Source organism: Sciurus vulgaris (genome assembly GCF_902686455.1).
Source record: "Sciurus vulgaris genome assembly, chromosome: 7".
Taxonomy (NCBI): Eukaryota; Metazoa; Chordata; class Mammalia; order Rodentia; family Sciuridae; genus Sciurus; species Sciurus vulgaris.
This window is the reverse complement of record NC_136467.1, coordinates 140,571,489-140,594,226: the sequence shown is the minus strand read 5'-3', so window position 1 is coordinate 140,594,226 and position 22,738 is coordinate 140,571,489. Positions and strand designations below refer to the sequence as shown.

Sequence of the window (22,738 nt, the reverse complement as noted above, 5' to 3'; positions counted from 1 at the left end):
TGCGCACGCGCGCAGATACACATAAGCGGAAGTGGCGCGTGGGCGCCGGTGATGCGAGTGCCTTCCGGGGAAGCGGCCGCGGCGGTGGAAAGTCCAGAAGTAGGAGAGGAGGCTGAGGAAGAGGAGGTGATGGCGACCGACCTGGGGAGGGGGCGACGCTCCGTCTGGCCGAGGCGCCGTCCGGGCTAGGGTCACCCAGGTGACATGCCGGTTTGGGGGTGGGCGTGCCCTCGACGCCCTTCCGGTCTTTGGGACCCAGAAACCCGGTCCCCGAAAGACCGTAGACCTTGTGGGTCTTCCCATCCAGAACGAGCTTTCTAGGAGCGGATGAGGTCGGGATGGCAGGAGCGGGTGACTTCCTCTTTAAAAGCGAGCCGAAACCCCCTGGCATGGTTTCCAGGGAGGAGCATCTGCTTCTCTTAGCCCCTTTACCCACCCGGGTGGCGAGAACGCCTTCAGGCCACTGTGGACTCCCTTGGGTGGAGGCTAACTCCGGGGGTCTCTAGGCTGTTCTCCTTGGGGTCTCTGGAGCACTGTCAGGCTCCTGTTTTCCCCCAAACCATTTGCAGTTAGGAATCACTTCCGGCTTCTGTGTTTTGAGGGGACTCCACGGTTCTCTGATGCCCTGGAAGGTGACTGTTCTTGCCGGGCTGTTAAATTTATGTCACTAGAAGTTCTGCAAGTTCCTCCAATCTTTGCTATCTCTTCTGTTTTTCTTTCAAAGGAATATTGAAAGTAGAAGGTGAAATCATTTGATGTGCTAACAGAATTTTAAAGTATCAGCCATCTGCCTTTATTATACAGTAGGTTCCCCTATAGCTAGCAAATTAAACGGGCTTTGAAAAAAAAGATTGTGACAGCTTGAAACTTGGAAGAGGATGCAACTACCATTTGAAAATAATTTAGGTAGTGTTATTTGTATTTTGTTAATACGTAAAGTGCTAATTTTAGCTTTCTCCTTTGGGAAAAAAAATTCAAACTGGCACTGTTTCTCGAACTTTGTATAAAGTGGGTAGAAAGAAATGAGATAGAATCTTGTTTTGGGGTACTCCCTAAGCCATGATTGAAATCTAAAGTGCAGTTAATCGAGGAATAATTGTGCTTTTATTTCTAACATTGAGTGTGGCAAAACAGTCATGTTTCTCAGTTTACTTGCTCAGTAACGACATATTTTTCTTACATTCTGCCTTTTTGTAGCAGGAGTCTTTCAGATTAGAAAAGTGAGATTAAGAAATAACTAATTTTGACTTCAGTGGGTCATTACAAGGCAACACTTATCACTTTATAATTTTGAAATGTCCAATATGTGGTGGAGATGTTACCTTTTAATTCCATGTTAGGTGTTATTTGTACCTTCAAGAAACTAAAGGTATATAATCTATTTTGAGTTTAGGAAGAGACCTCAGATAGTGATTCACACCTGTGATTTTCTTTTCTATTTTAGTTTCATGGGTCATTGTGAAGTTCTAAGGCAAAGCCAAATATTGATCATTTAATTTGAAAATTAGTCTTAATTTCTGCTTGATTCTTTTCCTCCTGCATCACAAAGACAGGCTCAGTTTCTTTAGATGATAATTAATATCAGTCCTTAATGTTTGAAATGGAAAGGAGATGGCAAACATTGGGAATCAGTTTCTTTATAAGAGGCCTTCATCAGTTTGATCAGTGGTGTGCAGATTGATAACACAAAACTGCATTCTAAAGGCAAAGAGTTAAAGGGCAGTTTTTTTGGTACTGATGCCTCAAGAAAGCAAGGGAAATAAATTTATGTCCATACTCACTTCAGGTACTTTGTGGGAGATTCAAGAGAGATGTTGGTGTTTTTGCACGTTTTGAAAGGATAGTGCTGGAGGAATTTAATTGTGCATGTGACCTGGATCTGTGGTTCTGTAGTTGTAAACAAGTGTGTTGGGAGAACTAAAGCAGTGGAAAAGGAGCAGAACCCTGTTGATTCGATGACGATTACTAAAGTGCAAAAGCATCCTTCATTTAATATCTGTATTTTTGTTATGTGCTTGAACAACATGTGAAGGCAACATCATCTCTTGCCTTAAGGAACTCGTTTTTTGTAGGAAAAGCACACTCAAAAGTCATGCCACTATGATTTAGACATTTGCAAATTACATCTTTATATATTACATGTATATAAACTGTGCTGTAAAAACCTAGAATAGCAATTAGTTTTTAATGTACAAGGTCTTAAAGTTGCAGCATGGTCAGATTTCCTGGTCAGTAGTGTGAAAGATTGAGAAGAGGAAATTACACACAAGCTAATCTGGACAAGAGTTAACGGCTGTTTGATGGTAGGGTCAAATATTTTTCAGTATACTTGAGGATGTAGAGTCAACAGGAATCTCTGCAGAATGTGTGAGGAATAGGGAAAAATCTTAAGGTAACTCCTGGATTTCGAGCTTGTGTTTCATACCAAGTAACATTACATGTGATTGTAATGTGCTGCTGTGACTAAAAATACCCAACCAGAACAATTGTAGAGGAGGAAAAGTTTATTTAGGGCTCCCAGTTTCAGAGGTCTTAGTCCAAAGAGGGCCAACTCCATTTCTCAGGGCTGGAGGTGAGACAAAACATCATGGTGAAAGAATGTGGCAGAAGGAAGCAGCTCGTGGTGATCAGGAAGAAAAGAGAGACTCCACTCTCCAGATACAAAGCCACACCCCACCTACCTCCAGTTACCACTCATTTAATCCCATTGGAGATTAATTCTCTGATTAGATTAATACTATGGCCCAGTCGTTTTTCCTCCAATCTTTGCATTGTCTCACACGTAAGCTTTTAGGGGCACCACATCTAAACCATAACAATCACTAATATACATGTACTGTCATACTATATACTGAGCACTTTTACATTTATTTCATGTAGTTCCAGCAAAAATCCTATTGCAACCATATTTTTAACCCAGCCACTTCCTTTACCTGTCCCTCGTTCCCTTCTGAGAGGTACAGAACCTAAATTTCAGAAAGGTTAAATAATTTGCCTGAGACTCCTCAGCTAATACACAGCAAAACCCAGTCTTGAATTCAGATCTATATAAATCCAAATGCTATACTGCTTTCTTCAAATATTAGCTATAATTGTATTCATGTGCTTGACATTTTGCTGAATTACACACATGACAGAAGAAGGGACTTGAAGAGAATTTACCTTCTGGAGAAGTATTTTGATACCAACAAAAGCAGCAATGAGATTTTGTATACATCTTGTTATAAATACAGAATCATTACTTGTGCTTTTCTCAGACTTTTCATATTCTGTAAGATTTTTGGTTTTTCCCATAAAACTTGCCAGTACCATAGACCGTTTCAAGTTGGGAGTGAGTGATTACAAGCTAAAGTTTGAGAGTATCAAGAGGAAGGACCAATTTATTTGCTTTATCCATTATTGGATGCAGAGACAACTAGAATGTGAGTCTTCTCTTTTTCTGTCTCCTCCCAACTGGGGGAGTTAGGGAGGATGTCCCAAAGGAGACATTAAAGCTGAACTTCAAAACCTGACCCAGAAAAAGGAGAGCAGGTAAAAAGACGTCATGACCAGAGGGCAAGAATATTTGAAAGGCCATGATGTTTTTCAGGACTGAAATATTGGTGGTTCAAGCTTTATTGAAAGAAGTGAGGGAAAGGAAGCTTAGAAGCTTATGTTCTGCCAAGTGTTCTTAAGTGGTGTTCTTTGTCAATCCTTAGACATAGCAAATAGTTGTTAAAATTTTTGTTCTACATTCAAGCACAGGTTTAATGAAATATTTTGTGAAGATAATATATTATGTTTTTATTTGTGCATTATAATTATTCATAACAGTGGGGTTCATTGTGACATTCATACTTGAACATAAAACTATCTACTGCATTTCATTTTCTAGTATTTCCTGTTTTCCTCCTCTCCCCAACCTCTTCCTCTGCTCCACTGGTCTTTCTTCTATTTGCTTTTTTTTTTTTTACATAGTGCATTATAATTACACATAAAATCAAGTTTCATTTGAGAAAGAAATTTAAAACATAATTTATAAAGACTGTCACATCTCAAGGTTATTCTACAAGATGGTGAAAAAGTCTTAACTGAGATAGCAAGGACTGAAACAGTGTGGGAACCAGAAACAAAGTAGAAGGAAGAAAAAGTAAGTAAAGGAAAAGAAAGCAAAACTTTGTAAAACTACACATTCTCTGTTTAGAAACATAGCAGGGACCCTATAAAATAAAATGTTTTGGTGACTGAAGAGTTCTTAGTTACAAGTTGTATTCAGAGCCTCGGCCTCATTTGAGTTAGGGCCTAATTCATCTCTGTAAATCGGTAAATTGGGAATGATCATGAGGAAGCAACATTAGTTCTTACTATTTTAAGTCAATGGTTTCTATTAAAAGATTTCCAAAGTGAAGCTTGCTGTCAAAATTATACTTATCTTTTCAGCCCTTAGTGTTTAAATTTTCATTCTCACTGGAATTAAAAGTCTTTTCTAGAAAAATAGTTTTTCTTCATCAGTGTGTTCTAATCTTTAATTGTCATTTATTCTTGAATCTCCTCAACCTTACATGGGATTCATGTTTCAGTTCATTGAAATCCAAAACAAATTGACAGTCTTCCATGGTACCTCATATTTTTTTTTTCTTTTTTCACAGACTGACACAGATGATACATTTTCCAGCCTTTTACACCCCGGAGACTTTCAAAATTAAAATGATCTCCAAAAGAAAAAAAAATTTATTTTAGCCTAAGAGATGCTATTACTAAAACATATTATTCATTCTACAGTCTCTGGTAAATTAGCTTTTTAAGCAACTTACAGTTGGGTGACTTTTAAAATGTTACTGGCAAATAGATTTTACAGTTGTTTTAGTATTTAAAGGAACACCACCTATTCTTTACTGTTATCCAAGTAAAGATTGACTTTAATGTCGAGAATGTAATGCATACACTATTGTAAACTTTAAAAGTTATCTGTTTACTAGATATAAAAACATAACATCCTGCTTAGTTCTTTGACAAAACAATTTGGTTTGTTGCTGTGGAAATGAGTATGGTCTACATCCAGTTGAGTGGTGCAATTGCTCTTTATCAAGTGTAAATAAATTGGCAGTTAGGTGTGTTGGTTTTGGTTGTTTAGAAGCTGGAATTGAGTTAATATATTAACATCATATGTAATTAACCTCATGTACACAATTTTAGAGTTTGGATTAGTTTTTGGAGCATAAATACTTCATGATACAAATGTTTTACCTCATTTGTGTATTTCCTTCTCTAGGACTTGGCACAGCATGCAGAAGAAGTATTAAACGAAAAAAAGCAAACCAACAAAGCTAACTCCCAAAGGCCTGAATGCAGCAAAATAAAAACAATGGACCTCAAGTTCAACAACTCCAAGAAATACATCTCTATTACTGTGCCATCCAAAACCCAAGCAATGTCACCACACATTAAGTCAATTGATGACATTATAGTACTTGGCATAAATCTCAGCAAATTTAACAAACTTACTCAGTTTTTCATATGTGTTGCTGGAGTTTTTGTATTTTACCTAATTTATGGATATTTGCAGGTAAATAGTTATTTGTAATATGTTAATTATTTATAGTAGTTAATTTCAGTATCAGCACTGATTAAAAATTTTGTCTGATATTTTTACTAACAGTTTACCAGTTGATTTATAAATTTGAATTTTTCATAGAGAAATACAAAAGGACTTCTTAAAAGGGCTTCTGAAAACAGATCACATTTTCAGAGTTAAGTATTTTTAGTGGGGAGGAAAGACTACTATCTTAAAAAACTTAAATTATGAAAATAAATTTTAAAATATTCAACAAAATGTGGGTAGTTGCAGCCATGTGTTAGTTTTTAAAAAGAAGAACACTTCAAGTATTGGTTGATACCTGGGAACACAGTTTTCCAATAAAATTGAATCATAGCACAATTTATTGTTGATTCTTTGAGCTCAGTGATAAAAGATTTTTTTACAAAAATATATCACGATATTTTATGATTTTTCTAAGGGTGTCCCTTTTAGTCCTGTAATAGTCAAATCCATTTTTAAGTACCTCTCATTTTTATTTTAATTTTCTCTAATCTAACTTTGCCAGAATCTTACCTATCTGTAATTTTTGTTTACACTTCTAACATTGCAATAGTTTGTTTCTTATTTGCATTGTGTTTTGCGGTAGTACTATACATTTGGTCAACAGCAGATTTCTAACCTTCAAAAACGTGGGCTGTTGAGTGAGGATCCAGGCTAGTAAAAACAGGATGTAAAAGTGGGAATAAGTGTTATTAATCACCATTTAATTAATGAATGTTTTCAGTCTTTAGCAACTTAGATTTTTAATAAGGTGAGAGAAGCTTTGTAATTCAAGGAAAGGAAAGTGATGCTTTTTCTTAAAACATACTATATCTGGCATACGTTAATACTAGTGAATTAGGGTGATTTTAAAAAGATTACTCTTTTTCATTGTCTTAGAAATGAATTACACAGATAAATGTAGACAAAGAAGGAGAATTTTGACTTGGTTACAAGAATGCCATGTAGAATATTAAGGTAAAACAGGCATTAAAAATATCAACAATTACAATTGATTTCCTACTAGAACATGATATAACTTAACATATAATGGATGACAGTTAAAAATAGAGATTGGAATTTCTTGTTGAAACTTTTTTGTCCTTCAGCATTCCACTCTTAAAAATAGGTTGGCACCAAAGGTAATTTCCTTCTTGCAAAGGAAAATGAATTAGAAATTTACCTTACAAATTTCATTAGATACATTTTTTCATATATTTGATCATGATTGAACTATTTTTGTTGCTAACCACTATGTGCAAACTTTTAAATTAGAAAAACCACTGCAAGTTACATTTGCAGTTTACCACTTTTATATTGTGAAATTTCTTGAATCAGTCACCTTTTTCATTGTTTTGGGCAACTTTTAATTGTGGTGTCTTTTGTTTTGCTTAAAAAAAAGAAGCATCGCATCTTGTTCCTTTATATTTTCTGCTTATTTCATACCTGGGTCTATAGTGTCAGTTCTTTTGAGAGAACTAATGTCTAACCTCTCTTAAGGTACTATAATGAGTCTTATAGTTTGATGGGAGTGGGGACTATGACTTGATTTCTTTTAAAATGTGTTCGTGAGAATTTAACATGAGTAAGTTGGTCCATCCACTTGAAATTAACAGTATCCATATGTCTTTTGACAGGAATTAATATTTTCAGTGGAGGGTTTTAAGTCCTATGGCTGGTACCTTACTTTAGTGCAATTTGCATTTTACTCCATATTTGGCCTAATAGAACTTCAGCTTATTCAGGATAAAAGGAGAAGGTATGTAGCTTGATTTTTTTTGTTTTGTTGTTAGTTAAGTTCACTAGTATTAGTTGAATCTTCTTTAGTATTAGTTGAATCTTTCTTTTAAATTTTTTTATTTAGCTATTTAAATATGCATAACATTTATATTTCCTATTAATGTTATCTAATCATGAATTATCAGTATATAATCAGCTTAGTAAAATTAATGTTTCCTTTATACACTGAAAAAAATGAGGCCTCTCTTTGAGTGTAATATTACAAAATTGAATATATACTTATGGTCAACTTGTGATAAAGTCTATCTTTTTGAATAGAAGTACATGTATGTTTATGAAATTCACTGAAATAGGTGTAATTACAGGAAGATTTATGGGCAACTGACATGGAGGTAGTGGAGTGAAATGTCTGTTTTTGTAGTGATTTTTAAAATGTGAAGTTAATATTTCAGGGGATATATTCAATTAACACGGCCATGGAATAGCCAGTTGCTAATATTTTCATTCTTAAACATTAGAGAAACGTACTTCATTGCTTTGTGTTAAAACTAAAGTGACTGGTTTGATAATATCTTTCAAATTAACAACCATGTACAATTGAAAAATATCAATATGTTTTGATGACATTTAACAACATTCAAGAAAACAGTCTCTCATTATAAATAGAAGGTGGTTAGGAATCTGAATGTGAAATTTTGATAAATGTGAGAAGAGTGGTCATTTCTTTATTATCACACCCTAATATTGATTTCATATATCTGTTGGGCAGTTTAAATGCAATAAAGACTATAATATGGGCATTCTATCTTCTTTTGTGTATATGTTTAATCCTTTAGTAAATTTTTTTAAAATTTCATAGTTTAACATGATTTTGAAGTTTGATAACTGTACAATTTTAAATAATTCTATAACATAAGATTCTTCATGGAAGAATCTGTGACACATGTTTCTTCACAGGATCTAATTTTACCTGCCATACTCTTTATTGCCAATAAATTGTTATAGTAGTTACAATAAAAATATTTTAATTTCTCAGAATATTATCCTCCTTTTTTTCTTGCTCTGAAATTATAACATATAAGTCATAAGTGATAGAATAAAAAAGCAATGAAATACATCTGTCAAGACTAATATTTAAGGAAACCTGAAGATTTGTTAAACCATTGCCAACTGCTTGGTCTCTAATTGCTTCTAAGGTAAAAAAGACACGGATGCCATCTTTGTTAAGTGAAAAGTGACACAAAGATAATGTATCTCCTGTCAGATTTCAAAAGGAAACCTTTTCCATTAGCTAGCTACCTAGGTGAGATGGGAGTGGGCCATGTTTACCCCAACCTTTAAGCCACATGACAATAATATGTTTTAAAATAAGATTTATGATTTAAATGTAAGTGAAAGAATCTGGAAGAATTTATAGACTTAAAGGTAATTGTGAATTGAAACCTTTTCCTTCTGAGTCATATTAAATATAAAAAATTATCATTAAAGATATAACACAATGAAAATATGCCCAACCACATACTACTTATTATTAATATAAACCCAATTCTGAATTTATTTAGTGCTAATTTCTTTAGACCTATAATTAGCTACACTCTTTGGTTAAGGTGTTTTTTTTCCTCTATGTTTATTTAAATAGCTGGGTATAGGAAAGAGAACAGGATTTCAAGTTAGAAAACATGGGTTTGAATTTTGGTGCTACTTATTAGCTCTGGCAAAACCTCAGGAAGTCCCTGAAATTCTCAGTTTTATTGGGAATCAGATGTGTTTATGATAATGCATATCATAAAGTATAATATCCCAAATGTTCTACTTAATTATTTTTCACCAAAGAGTATCTTGCAATTCCACTTTTAATTACTTTGATTTTTAACAAAGAAGATCTGTCAAATCTGTTTTGAAGGTTTTTTGTTGTTGTTATGGTTTTGCCCCCACTTCTAAAGAAGTAAGTAATTGAGGCATTAAATAAAATACGAAAAGTGAGAATTCTAGAGGCAAGCTGGTAAAATCCAACCTCCTTATTTTACGAATGAGAAAACAAAGATCTGGAAGCTTGCTGAGATTTTTATGAGACTATATATTAGTTATTGTCAGTTGAAACTGTTTGAGTTTAGGTCTCCTGAGTTTCAAGCTGGTTTTCTTTCTGCCTGTGCTATACTACTCTGATCTTTCTTTGTAATTTCTCTGATTTGATTTCTTTGATTTTATTTTCTGGCCACCACTATTTTTGCAATTGTCTGAGGAAATTTGACAGTTAAGATTAGTGTCATTATAAGGGAAAGTTTTGCTGTACTTCTTCACTGATTTGCACTATGAGGTTTAGGGACAGCGTGAAAATGTCTTTGTGTACTCTGTTGTATTCGGGCATACCAAGTTATTTCCAGTGGATTTAAATGTTGTCAACTGTATTAGTACTTTGATAGGAAAGGCCTAAAATTGAAATGTAGATGTGATGAACTTCAATTAAGTTTTCCCAGTTATTTTACCTGATAATCTGACCATATAAATGATAAGAAGGAATGTTGTTGCCTTGATGTAAACATAAAACACATTTCAAAATGGAAATTACATTTAAGTGTATAGCATCCTCAAATTATGTGAATAATGTCTCATCATGTTTCTAACACCAGTGTACAACATTATTATTTTAGACCATTAAGTATCTAGTCAGTGAGAGTGTAGGGTCCCAATAATGACTTGAAATTCTAAAGATGCCAAATTAAGAATCTCCTTTAGGAAATCTAAATAGAGCCAAAATTAAAAGATTTGAGAGCAGAGAGAGTCAGATACTTTATTTCAAAGTTATTGTGACATTTTATAGAACACAGAGAGTTGAATTATAAGATAGTGAAATAAAAATCATGTCAAAAATTTTAAAGTTCATGCACTTTTTCTAGAGAAATTCTGCTTAGGTTATGCTAGCAGAATAGATAGATAAATTTTTCCTAATGCTAGATGGAAACATTAGGAAATAGAACAACAGTTGAGAAGTTAAGGTTTTGTTGAAATTATTTTAGGTGCCTTTTTACATTATAGAGGCTAATATTTTTTTAAAGCAGTCTCTTTTTTTTCTAAATTTAGTCAAGATTGTTTTTATCTGTAGCTAGGAATGCTGTTTAAAACCCTTTGATGCTTATACCTTCAGTAAGAACTTCTTAATTTTTAGTTGAGAATTCTCATTTATGATTAATTATATAAAGGCAAATTGTTATTTATACCAGTGTTCTTTTAAAGTGTTTCAATTTTAAGAGTAGTGATATTTTTACTGATATTTACAGAAATATTAACCAGAAATTACAAAAGCAATTAGATATTTACACATTGTAAACACATTATATTAAAGTAGTATGAATTGGGTCCCAAAATGAAGGTCTTAAAAATTGTCTTTTACAGAATACCAGGAAAAACCTACATGATAATAGCTTTTCTAACTGTGGGTACTATGGGGTTATCAAACACTTCCTTGGGCTACCTGAATTATCCCACCCAAGTCATCTTCAAGTGCTGCAAATTGATTCCTGTTATGCTAGGAGGAGTTTTTATTCAAGGTATAGTAATGATATATTTTCATACTATTTGAAACCAGTAGGACATGTTATGGCATCTAGCATTAGGAAAACACTAAATATCTATCACATTTTAGTGAGCATCTAGGTATCCTAACAGTTACGAGGGGTATCTTATAAAAATAAGGTATTATAAAAACATGGATACTTCTCTGATACACCTCAGTATCTGGAATCAATAATTTGGACTTGAGAGAAAAGAATTTTTCTTTGAAATTTTAGCACATTTCTAGCAATACTATATTCACATTTGAAGGCCTAACTCAGAAGTACTGGAAAGTTCCTTTTCTCAATTCTTTTATTCTTCTACCCTTCAGAGTCCACACTCAACCTCCAATGTACATTGGGTGATTGTCCTTTTAAAGTAGGGCTTAATCTGAGTGGACTGCTAACCCTGCTGACTTAGTGATGTCTTAGCACCCCAGCTAAGTTGAAAACTATGAACATATGAGGAGAGGAGAATCCACAGCAACTAGCAGGATATCGAGTTGTTCTTCCTGTTGACTGTCATGAGGCATATTCCAATAATCCAAGTGTTCCTGTATCACTAAATGTCATATACAGCAACATTTCATTTTATTCCTTACATGCCTTCCCAAAATAAGCCTTTTACAATGAAAGTGTGTATTATAGCAACTTGACATCATCACAGGATGAAAAATTCCGAGGGAGAAATTTACTTCATTCCCTATTAAAAATCACATTTAGGCAACTCCTCTTTGGTCCCCCCTTATCTTCCTGGTACTCTTTTCTTCTCATTTGAATAAATTCAACTCTTTTATACTTTAAAAAAAATCAAATCACACTTAACCTGGCGAGGCACATATAATGTTACCTACAATCTTTAAAAAAAAGTTATACATTTATACATATCTCATGGTATTTATAAATCACAAGAAAATTTGTACCTTTTAATATGCATTCACCAAAAGCATTCATTTCTATAGAAAAAAAATTAATGCTTTCAAATGGCCATTATTCTTGTCAGTTTTCACCAAAATACAGTCATGTACCACATTAGATGTTTCATTCTACAGTGGACCATGTATAGGAAGGTGGTCCCATAAATTAATATTGCCCAAGGACTTCATAGCTGTCTTAGTCTGTGTAAGTATACTCTGTGATATTCGCACAGCAATGTAATCACTAAAGATGGATTTCTCAGAAGGTATCCTTGCCAATAAACAATGTATGATCATATATATTTTATTTACTATGATAACAGATGAAGTAGGATTCCATTTCTAACTTAAAGACGTGTTGTGCCCATTGATTATTTAATCTTCAGAAGCCCTTTCTCATCCCTTGATCTAAGTGTTCTTCATATTTTTGGCATTGGATATGAAAAACAGATCCCAGCTCTATTTGGTTAAGCACATAGATCTAACATGAGGTGGGCTTACCTTTGTTTTGTATAGGAAAGCGGTATAACGTGGCAGATGTCTCTGCTGCTGTATGTATGAGCCTTGGCCTGATCTGGTTTACTCTTGCTGACAGCACAATTGCACCTAACTTCAACCTGACAGGTAAGAAATTTATACTTCTAGATTATATAGGCCTTTTGATTTAGAGTAAGAATTTCTTAAATTTCATAAGAATTTTAAATGATGCTATAACATCTGTGATTCTCATATCTAACATAAGGCCTTTAGATTTTTATAGGTTGTAGTAAAAATATCACAACTCTGGAAATGTAAGTTATTTTAGTACCTTTTATTTTAACATAATGAGGCTGCCCAATCAAACTCTTTGACTATCAAATATAGGTTAGATTAATTTTTTATATGCTGAATTAGAACTGTGTACATGATTAATAGGTGAAACGCAGTAGTCATTGTTTTTACTCTCCTTAAAAAAAAAAAAAAAAAAGGACTGAGGATGTAGCTCAGTTTATGGATCACTTACCTAGCGTAAGTCCTGGGTTCAATCCCCAGCACCACAAAACAAAAAACTTTGAAATTTGTGTATTTATTGTCATGGTTTGTGCTGAAGGGGAAAGGTATGTTGTACTTTAATATTAAACTATATAATGTAAATATGAATATTACCTCAAAGTGCTTAAATTTTCTACCAAAAGTTTTCTTTTTAGTGTGCTACATAAAATTTTATAAATAAAAGTTTGGTTTCTCAAAAGCAGAAAAACTTTCATAAGATGTGCAGAAATATGAATAAAAAATAAGTGTGGGAGTTCTGTTCTTATAGTTTGCCTTTCAGATAAATTGTTTTGTGGTATTATTGAAGTTTTTATGTATACAGTACTCCCCTTAAATTATTGAAGGAATTTTACTAATAATACTAATTTAGTATCATCCCATCTCCTAACTTGACAGATACACTGTTTAAAGTGTTTAGGTCTTCAAAGAAGCTCAGAGAAGAGCAAAAAATAATATAACCAAATACAAAGTGAAATTATTTCTGAGAAAAATAATAAACTTTCACATAATGAAAAAAATTATGTATTTTCCTAAGAATCAAAACTTATATTACCAGTTATCAGTTTTCCTCAGTACCCTGGCTAGCCAGGCTGAGTGAATGGATTTCATTGTAAACAGTTCTGCCTCTCAGAACACCCTCAAGGGTCTGGTAGGACTTACTCCATCTGCTCTTTAAACTTGATTATACGCACTCACTGCTCAGTTTCAGAAAATGCTGTGAGTTGCAGCTGTTCTTATCATGGTCTGTATTTTTCAGGAATGCTTAATTTTCACAAATCAGAAACTCTAAAAATTATACCTGAAATCAGCAGAATTGATTTTTTTTTTTAACCTAGAAAAAGGCAATGTTGAAAGAAGGTACAGAATTTGCAATGAGAGTAGTAGGTTCAAAGTCACTTTGAAGGACTTAAAAATACAACAACCATGAGTAAATTATAAAACCTCTTTAACCTTCACCCATAAAACAAAATAATGATAAATTGCCTCAACACAGAGCTGGTGGGAAGGTAGACTAAGTTGAGGAAGTAATGGATGCAAAGCCATATACAGTGACGCAGCAGGAAGAGTGGCTCCTGTGGCCCATAACTTCTCACTGTACCTTGGGTGCTGTCCCTTCCTAAGTTCCAGCTGTATATTTTTGAAGAGAATTAGAACCCAGCCATACCTCATGAAGAATGATTGATGAGCACTTATCCCTACTCTGATCTTTATAGTGTATTATAAAGAAGACGTGATAAATTGGCTATTAAAGTGTGTGTGTGTGTGTGTGTGTGTATCAGTATCCAGACTTGCTCAAATAAAACTTTCCTTTAAAATATTCCCCTTAGGATACAGTTGAGGTGTTTTCATGTTGTTGCCCATTATTCGGAACATTCGGGGATTATCTTTGAATAGCCTTTCAGGGTAGGACATTCCTTTGAGGATCCTCAAAAATCCCATGTCTTTCAATATTTGAAATCAGTAAAACAGCATTCAGAATCAAGTTGGATGAATAAAATGTATGATTAGGCAATAGATAATAAAGCTAGAACTTCCTTAATACAGTAATTTTTTTCAAATATATAATCTAGGGTGAGAGTTATTTAACATTGAAACACAATAATGATAACAGTATTAACTCACTTATTAGTGTGACTTTTTGTTTTAATATCTTCACCTGTGTGCTTATTGCAGCTGATTATGGATAAGAATATTCAGCTTTACAGAGCAAGTGTGGTTGCTCTTTTGCTTTTTAGGCTATTTAACTTCTGCTAGAACTTGATTTTGGTCCGTGTGTTTAAATAAATAAGGAGACTGTTTCTTTTATACCTTCTTGAAGGTGTGATGCTTATTTCCCTGGCACTGTGTGCAGATGCTGTCATTGGAAATGTTCAAGAGAAAGCTATGAAACTGCACAATGCTTCTAATTCTGAAATGGTAAATACTTGAGTGCTTTTTCCTTCATGTCAGACAGATTAAAAAAATGGCAACGTGCTTACTTTTATGAAATAGAATATCAACGACATGCATTGTATTTTTAAGCTAGTTTATCATTGTTTTCCTAAAATAATCAGTCAGATGTTATAGGAAGGTATAAAGAAAAACTACCACTACTCTTGCTAACAGCTGCCTATATATTCACTTTTTTCTCTTTGATTTACATGTCATTTTACTCCCTGCTTTGTATTTGATGTTATTTTCCACGTAAAAGTTTATAATTTTTATATGATCCAATTTATCTTTGACGTCTAGCTGGGGATTTTCCTAACTTTAAAATTTTTAATGTATTACCCATGTTGTCTAGTATTATGATTTCTGTTTTTTGTTAAATCCTAATCCAATCCAAGACTCTAAAAATATTCTTCTTTCATGACTACTCTTTTGTTCCAGTTACATTTATCAAATAAGGTCACTCTTCTAGCTTATTTTGAATGCCTTCTTTTTAATATCGTATTCTAATGTACAGTTGAATTCACTTGAATTTATTTCTGCACCAGTACATATAACACAGCAGCTTTAGCCATACATTTACCATCTGTTAGGACTAGCCAGCATTGTTCCTTTTCTTTTTCGAACATTACTACCAATAGTAATTCCTTGAGTGTCCATACTCCCCCCAAAAAAACTAGAAATGCCATTGGTATTGTGATTGGTATGGCATTGAATTATAAATTAATTTAGGGAGAATGGCATCTGTACACTTGATTCTTTCAAGTCCAAGAATAAGGTATGACTTTCTTTATTCAAGTGATTTTTTAAATGTCTGTTAGTACTTAACATTTCCATAATATAATCCAACACAGTTCTTATTAAGGTTATTGTAAGTACCTTGTTTTCTTTTGCTGTAATCTTCTAACTGGTTTTGTGTGTAGGAAGTTGTGTGTGTTTGTGAGTGTGTGTACACATTAATCTTATAACCACAATCTTCATAGACAGAATACATCACATTAAGGATATAGAGGAATATTCTTTCCCGTTTCTCAGCGCAGACGGGTGCATCTTTAAGTACATCTAGTAATACAGTAACTATTCTTCATCAGTAATTCTCTTGATCATCATCACCACTCTTTCTAAATAAGGAAAGGTTGACCTAAGAGGGAATTATGGAGCTATTGGTGGTTAGAAAGTTAATAAAATGTAGTTGTTAACATGGTAAGCTGTGAACAAGATAGCCTCAGTTCATATTCTAACGTTACTACCTCACATTTGGGAAAACACATCTCTTAAGTTTTAGTTTCTTCATTTGAAAATTGTTAAGGAACAGTGGACTAAGAACACCCATCTGGAGGATTCATTTGGGGCAGTAGCATAGTACCTGAGACTGTTTATGAGGACTGTAATGAACATAGATAAAAATTTGAAGGAAAATAGAATATTAAGCATAGATTATGCCAACACACTGCTTATTTTCAATATATTATTAATATCTTTTGCAAACTTAATGTTTGGGGTTTTTTTTTCATCTCATATAAGTAACTCTTAAGTGTTTCACTTTGGTATATATTCTAGAATGCTGATGTTAAAATCTGGTTTGTATCAGTAATTAAACTGACAGAAAAATGAATAATTATGTACATGTACAGAATAGGATTAATGCTGTTATTTGGTACATAAAATAAAGTGTATGCTTAGAATCCATTAAGATCACCATCATTTCTAGAGAGTTGGGTCAAATGGGAATGATACTACTAAAAAGATTTTGTTTTGCAACTTAAGTAGATTAACTGAACTCTATTTAGAACCCTCAATTTTCTATTTGATTTGATAGTGCTTTTTCCCACTTTTATCTATTCTAGGTTTATATTCATATTCAAATTGGTTTTGTGTACATTTTATTGGGACTGACATGCACTAGTGGATTAGGCCCTGCAGTAGCATTTTGTTCAAAGGGTAAACACTAATCACATTTTTAAATAAATGTCTTCTGTTAGTTTTTTTTTCCCATATATTCTTAATTCCTCTGATTTAAAAAAGGCTATTATTGATATAATTTGAATAACTTCTCTAATATAACACTGCAGATCAGAAAGTGAAATGATAGGTATTTAAATTTATTTATCCTTGCTAACCCTATAAGTTAATTTTTAAGCAGTTCATAATGTAGAAGTTGAGGATTTTTAATTTCATCATTATTTTCCATTAAATCAAAACTAATCTTTGACTGCATTGTTGAGTGGCTTATTATTGCTTAAGAAGTTAATTAAAATCTGTGGTATTTATTTCATTTGTAATACCTTGGGGTTTGTTTTGTATATTTTAACAGGCTTTTTATTTGTTGCAGAAATCCAGTTCAGACCTATGGTTATGCATTCCCTTTTTTCCCTCACTGGATACTTTGGAATTTCTTTTGTTCTGGCTTTGATTAAAATGTTTGGTGCACTGGTTGCTGTAACAGGTAGGAGGGATTTTATTTGCTTAGAATATGAAGTAAGCATTATGTTGTCTGATGCTATTTTCCAAAAGGCAAGAAAGTTGTTCTTTACATCAGTTTATTCTTTGACTTGTGGCGATTTTAAAATTACTATTCCAAAGAAAATGATCTTTCATCTTAATTTATTGTTTTCAATTAAAAAAAATTACTTTTTCTTTTGTGGTGCTGGGGATCAAACCCATGGCTTAGTGTGCCAGGCAAGCACTTTTACCACCAAGCAACACCCCAGGCCCTAACGGCTTAATTTTAAAGCACAATGTATATATTTATCCAAATGATAATTTTTAAATACATTAAAAGAATTTGCTGTAAAAGTATAATGGGATGAATACTTTCAAAGAAAATATTACCTTTATACACTTTTAACTTAATGCTGAAATTCCTTGCATTTCAAATATGATGGGTCCATTTGAATCCAAGCTTTAAACCTTACATTTGTACATTTTCTAGTACAACAAGGTTAACTTTTCTCCTCACTAGTAAGTTATGCACCTGCTCAGTGCAAGGACTTCACTTGGCACTCTAGAGGAGTGAAGCTTGTATTTGTTGTTTTAGAGGAATGTTTGGCCACATGCCAGGAGCCAGTAACTGGATATGCTTGTCAGTTGCCAGAACTGAAATTCAGCCCGTATCTTGACAGTATAGGCAGTTTTGTTTTGGTTTTTCCTGTTCTGTGAAATCCAGAGGTGGTCATAAATAATACCTAGTACACACATAGCCCTTATATATTGAAAACAATTCTGAATATCTTATGTATATTAATTATTTTAAATTTCCTACATCCTAAACTGTAGGCACTATTTTTATTCCATTTTACACATGGATAAACTGAGGCACAAGTAAGTTGACTTTGTCCGATACTTAACTAGAGACTGAGTTCCAACCAAAGCCATCTGGCTCATGCCTGTGCTCTTTGCCATATTCTGCACTGCCTCCTGAGCACATGTAACACCATGATAACTCCATGGTTATCCGTAATTCCAGTCTCCTTTTACCTCCTGGACCATCTTCAGCCTCCTCCAGGCAGTGGGGTGGAGTAAGGGAAGGTGAAAAGCACACACCTTCTCTTTATGGAAACTCCTTTAAAAATTGCAAACAGTACTTCTGGCTTAAGTTTAACTGGCCACAGCCTAGTCACTTGACCATGTGTAGGAGAGGCTAGAATGTATACACAGCTAAAAAATGGTTTTCCTACAAAAATAGATATTGGAAATAAGGCCCTGACACGTTTCCATAAGTTTTTCATTTGGTGTTCGTTTGTTCAAGCTTGAATGTGGAGTGCCAGGGAACTGTGGAGTCTGGAGATACAAGGATGAGTAAGATACGAAACTAAAGCACATGGACAAACAGCAGCTGACTCTGTGACATGGAGGAAAGGCTATAATACAGATGTGCACAGTTCCTGGCCTCTGTCTGGGACAGGGGAGAAAGGTTTCAGCCTTATGGGACACCTCCAGGTGTAATCGCTGGAAGGACAGAGAAGAGTTAATGTAGACATGTAAAGAGGAGTATAAAAATTATTCCGTCTTATCAGAGATCACCGTTTTTAAAATATTAGTATATTCATTTCTATTTTTAACAAATAGACCCACTCTACCTAATCACATCCTCCTTAGGAGAGAAAGCCTTTCTATTCTACAAAACTAAGTCTGTAAGGGAAGGTGTGGCTCCACAGTCCCATAGTGTCTGTTGAGTGCTTCCTAGAGTTGGACTTCAACGTCTCACAGTATTAATTATCCATGGTTCCCTACAAAGCCATAAACATAGCAGCAGGAACAGTGCCTAGTTATTTGGTTTTTATTTTGCGTCGTTCCTGGCACCTCACATAGTTTCTGGCATGTAGTTGGCTATAAATACTTGTTGAATATAGATGACTTCCAAAATGTTACCATGGTAAGAGGCACCTTCTAAATCAATATTTTGCTCCTACAGTGACAACAGGAAGAAAAGCAATGACCATTGTACTTTCGTTCATATTCTTTGCTAAACCATTCACATTTCAGTAAGTACTTTTCAAATGCAAAAAAAACAGATTTCTCTATTTTTTAGATATCATTTCACATTTCCTCTTAAACAGCCTTATTTTCAACTTTTTTTTGCAGAAAATAAATTGATTTTTTTTTAATTAAGTTAATGTGGGTTTTTTTTTCTGTTATGCTCTATAAAAACTTCTTTTCACTTTGACTTCTTTAGTAGACTTCTTTTGTTTTTTTTTTTTTTTTTTTTTTTTTTTTTTTTTTTTTTTTTTTTTGGCGAGGCAAGTACTCTACTGACTAAGCTATCTCCCCCCAGCCCTTGACTTCTTATCTATTGATTTGTCTTCTGCTATTTTAGAAATGTTTATGATTTGTTATTTCAAATCTGTCATTTTGTATACTTAAATTGCCAAAGCAGAGCCCAGTGCAAATGTTACCCTCTTTTCTATATTGATTGAATGCTAGTGATGTATACATTGTGTAGATTAAGGGATTCCCCCATACCCTGTTGCAAATATATAAATTATATATTTATAGTACATGCTTTTAAAAACTACTTGTTTAATGATGGCTTCTTTCTACAAAGGATTTGAAGTAGAGAAGTATTCTCTAAGTTGTGTCACAAGTTACTTAGTTTGTGACCTTTTATGAAAGTGCTTACTGTTCTCTTTATTGACTGGTATTTGTTTGAAAGTAGCATCATGAAAACTTACCGACATATAACTTTAAAGGTAACCCTAAAATAAGTCTCCATCAGTGTTTAACAGATCATTCATTGTCTGTAAATTGCTTTTCTTTCTGCATGTGCTAGGTGTACATTATAATAATTAAATTATGCTTACTGATGGACATGTCCCTTTTTATCCTTTTGTATTCTGTGCAACTGAAACAACTTGTTGGATTGTGGAGTTGAATTCCCAAGATGGCCTTAGTAGATTTATATTTCCAATATTTTAAGCGTACTCTTAAGACTTTGGTAGCAGTTGTACTCTAAATATGCTATTATCCACAAAGTTGAAATGATCCTCATTTTATATGATACTTTATATTTTTTATTATGAAAGATATGTAATTCTAGCTAAGCAAATAAAAGAATACCGTTCATATTTTCATGCTGTTTTCATAGCCCTCTAATACCAAAAATTTAATTTCATTGAAGAAATATCATACATTATTATTAAATTATTGTTAATAAAAATTGTTACCTTGTTAATTTTAATATTCTTTTTTCCTTATTTCTTTCACTTAGGTATGTATGGTCTGGTTTACTAGTTGTTCTTGGCATATTTCTCAATGTTTACAGCAAAAATATGGATAAAATAAGACTACCATCACTGTATAATCTGATAAACAAGTCAGTGATCATGAGAAAATCAAGGACGTTGGCACAAACTGTATAGGTATAGATTTTTCCTGTTTAGAATTTTATGGGAACAATCACTAATCAGCTTTCCAAAAGGAAAAAAAAAAAACCAAAGGATATGAAGGCATACTGTTAGTTTCTGGATGGATTGCACATGAGTACTTTCGTGGTATCAGCCATTCTTCAGAGCATTTGTTTGACTGACTTCTGACATGAAGAAGAGCCACATCTAGCACACCTTGCAATAAAATTTCTACATGAAGGACTAGTCCCTAGCAGTTTCTTGAGAATTTCAGTGGAAATGGACCATGAAACAAGACTATTTGGATATCATTATGAATATGAAAAACATTGATATGCACATTGTTTTGTCTTCATTCCATTTTGGTGGTATTTAAATTGATTCTCTGTTATAAGAGTAACTGATGATTTAAAGTCTGGAGAGAATAACATTCATTATAAATAAAATTATCTTGTGATTTTTTAAAAGAAATGTGGCAATAGAATTTTGTTATAAAGACAGAAGTGAAAGTTGTAGAAAGGCTTTAACATGAGCTGTAAAACCTTGGTTTGTCTTTCATGAGAATATTCTTCAGAGAATACATGTGTTAAGTTCTATATAGGATGTAGGCAAGATGATAAAAGCAGTCATCATCCTGCATGTAAGTATGCATCACAAGAATATTTTGCTACTCTTTACAAAAGAAGTACTAAATGAATGACTTAGATTTTTTTAATTGAATGGAAAATAATCAGTCTTAAATTATTATAAAATAATGAAATTATTCTAGTTTAGCTTATAAAAGTAAAATTTAATTTGGAAATTTAAAGATGAAATAGCATAAATTTGAGAAGCACAGATAGATTTAGCAAACTTGGTAATATTTTCTCTCAGTCCATTCATTCTGCTTTAATAAAATACCATGAACCAGATAACTTAAAACATCCAGAATTTCTCATAATTCTAGATGCTGGGCACTCAAAGATCAAGGTCCTAGCTAATTTGGTATGTGATGAGGGCTGCTACCTGATTCTTTAATGGTGTCTTTTTGCTATGTCCTTACAAGGTGAGTGCTAATCCCTACACCAAGGCTCTGCCCTCATGACTTAATCACCTCCCAGAGTCCACATCTTAATATCACATTGCAGGTAGGATTTTAACAACATGAATTTGGGGTGACATAAACTTTCAGACCATAGCAATGTTGTCACATAGTTTTGAATCTAAGCTCTTAAAGATTTGGCTCTTTTATGCATTAATTTTTGGAATTGCTCCCACTATTAAATCTATTTACCTTCATTTCAATATAGTCTATGGTATGGAAGTATTTAGCACAAGGAATTCTGCTTAGTTTTAATGTGCCCCATTTGTTAAATACTCTGGGAATCATTTTTAAGTTATTTTAAAATATTTTTTTTTTTAGTCGTAGATGGACACAATATATTTTATTTATTTATTTTTATGTGTTGCTGAGATCCAACCAGTGCCTCACACATGCTAGGCAAGAGCTCTACACTGAGCCACAAACTCCAGCCTCCATTTTTAGGTTTTCATAGCTTAAATGGAACCAGCCAATCCTATGGATCGCTGTATTAAGATTTGACCCAGAGATAAGCTGGCCTAGCCAGAAGTTCTCATTAGAGCATGTTATACAATGAGGGATTTAACTGGCCATTATCCCAGGTTACTGGAAGACCACCTCTAAATCCTTGAAATTCCTCAAATGATAGGAATGTGGTTATTCATGATGGGCCCCTAAATAGTTTCAGGGTTGGAGCTAGCCATGCTGGACTGTAGAGTTGGGGCTTTGAGCCACATACTGTCAGCCAAACCTCCAAGGAAAGGAGGGAAATTGAATGAAGTTGAATCACATGGCAAATTGCTTTTCCAGGAATCATGGGGGCCACATAGTGAATCTCCTATAAAATCTCTATAGTGAGGTTTGAGAGAGTTTTATTGGTTCATGAGACACATTGATGGACCCAGTGAGCAGCATCTTAGAACATGAAAACTAAGTGTTTGCTCCCTCCCAGACTGTGCCCTATAGTCTTCAGGCTGGTCTTTGATTTACAATAAACCTGAAAGAAAGTTCAACACTTCAATGAATTCCCTGCGTTCTAGTGAATTAAACCTGAGAACATAGTGGGAATCCCTAAATTTGTAGTCAATTGATTTGAAGTATGCATGGCC

General features: G+C 33.7%; 1 protein-coding gene across 1 annotated transcript; it reads left to right on the top strand.

Moving 5' to 3' along the window:
- LOC306665891 (adenosine 3'-phospho 5'-phosphosulfate transporter 2-like) lies at positions 1 to 20,722 on the top strand. The gene is given in 12 exon segments (XM_079147543.1): positions 1 to 126; positions 5,252 to 5,545; positions 7,195 to 7,316; positions 10,691 to 10,845; positions 12,282 to 12,389; positions 14,617 to 14,714; positions 16,574 to 16,663; positions 16,666 to 16,667; positions 17,059 to 17,089; positions 17,091 to 17,172; positions 19,141 to 19,210; positions 20,434 to 20,722. Coding segments are annotated over 12 exon segments (1,278 nt in total). The 5' UTR covers positions 1 to 51; the 3' UTR covers positions 20,585 to 20,722.
- The last annotated feature ends 2,016 nt before the right edge of the window (positions 20,723 to 22,738 follow it).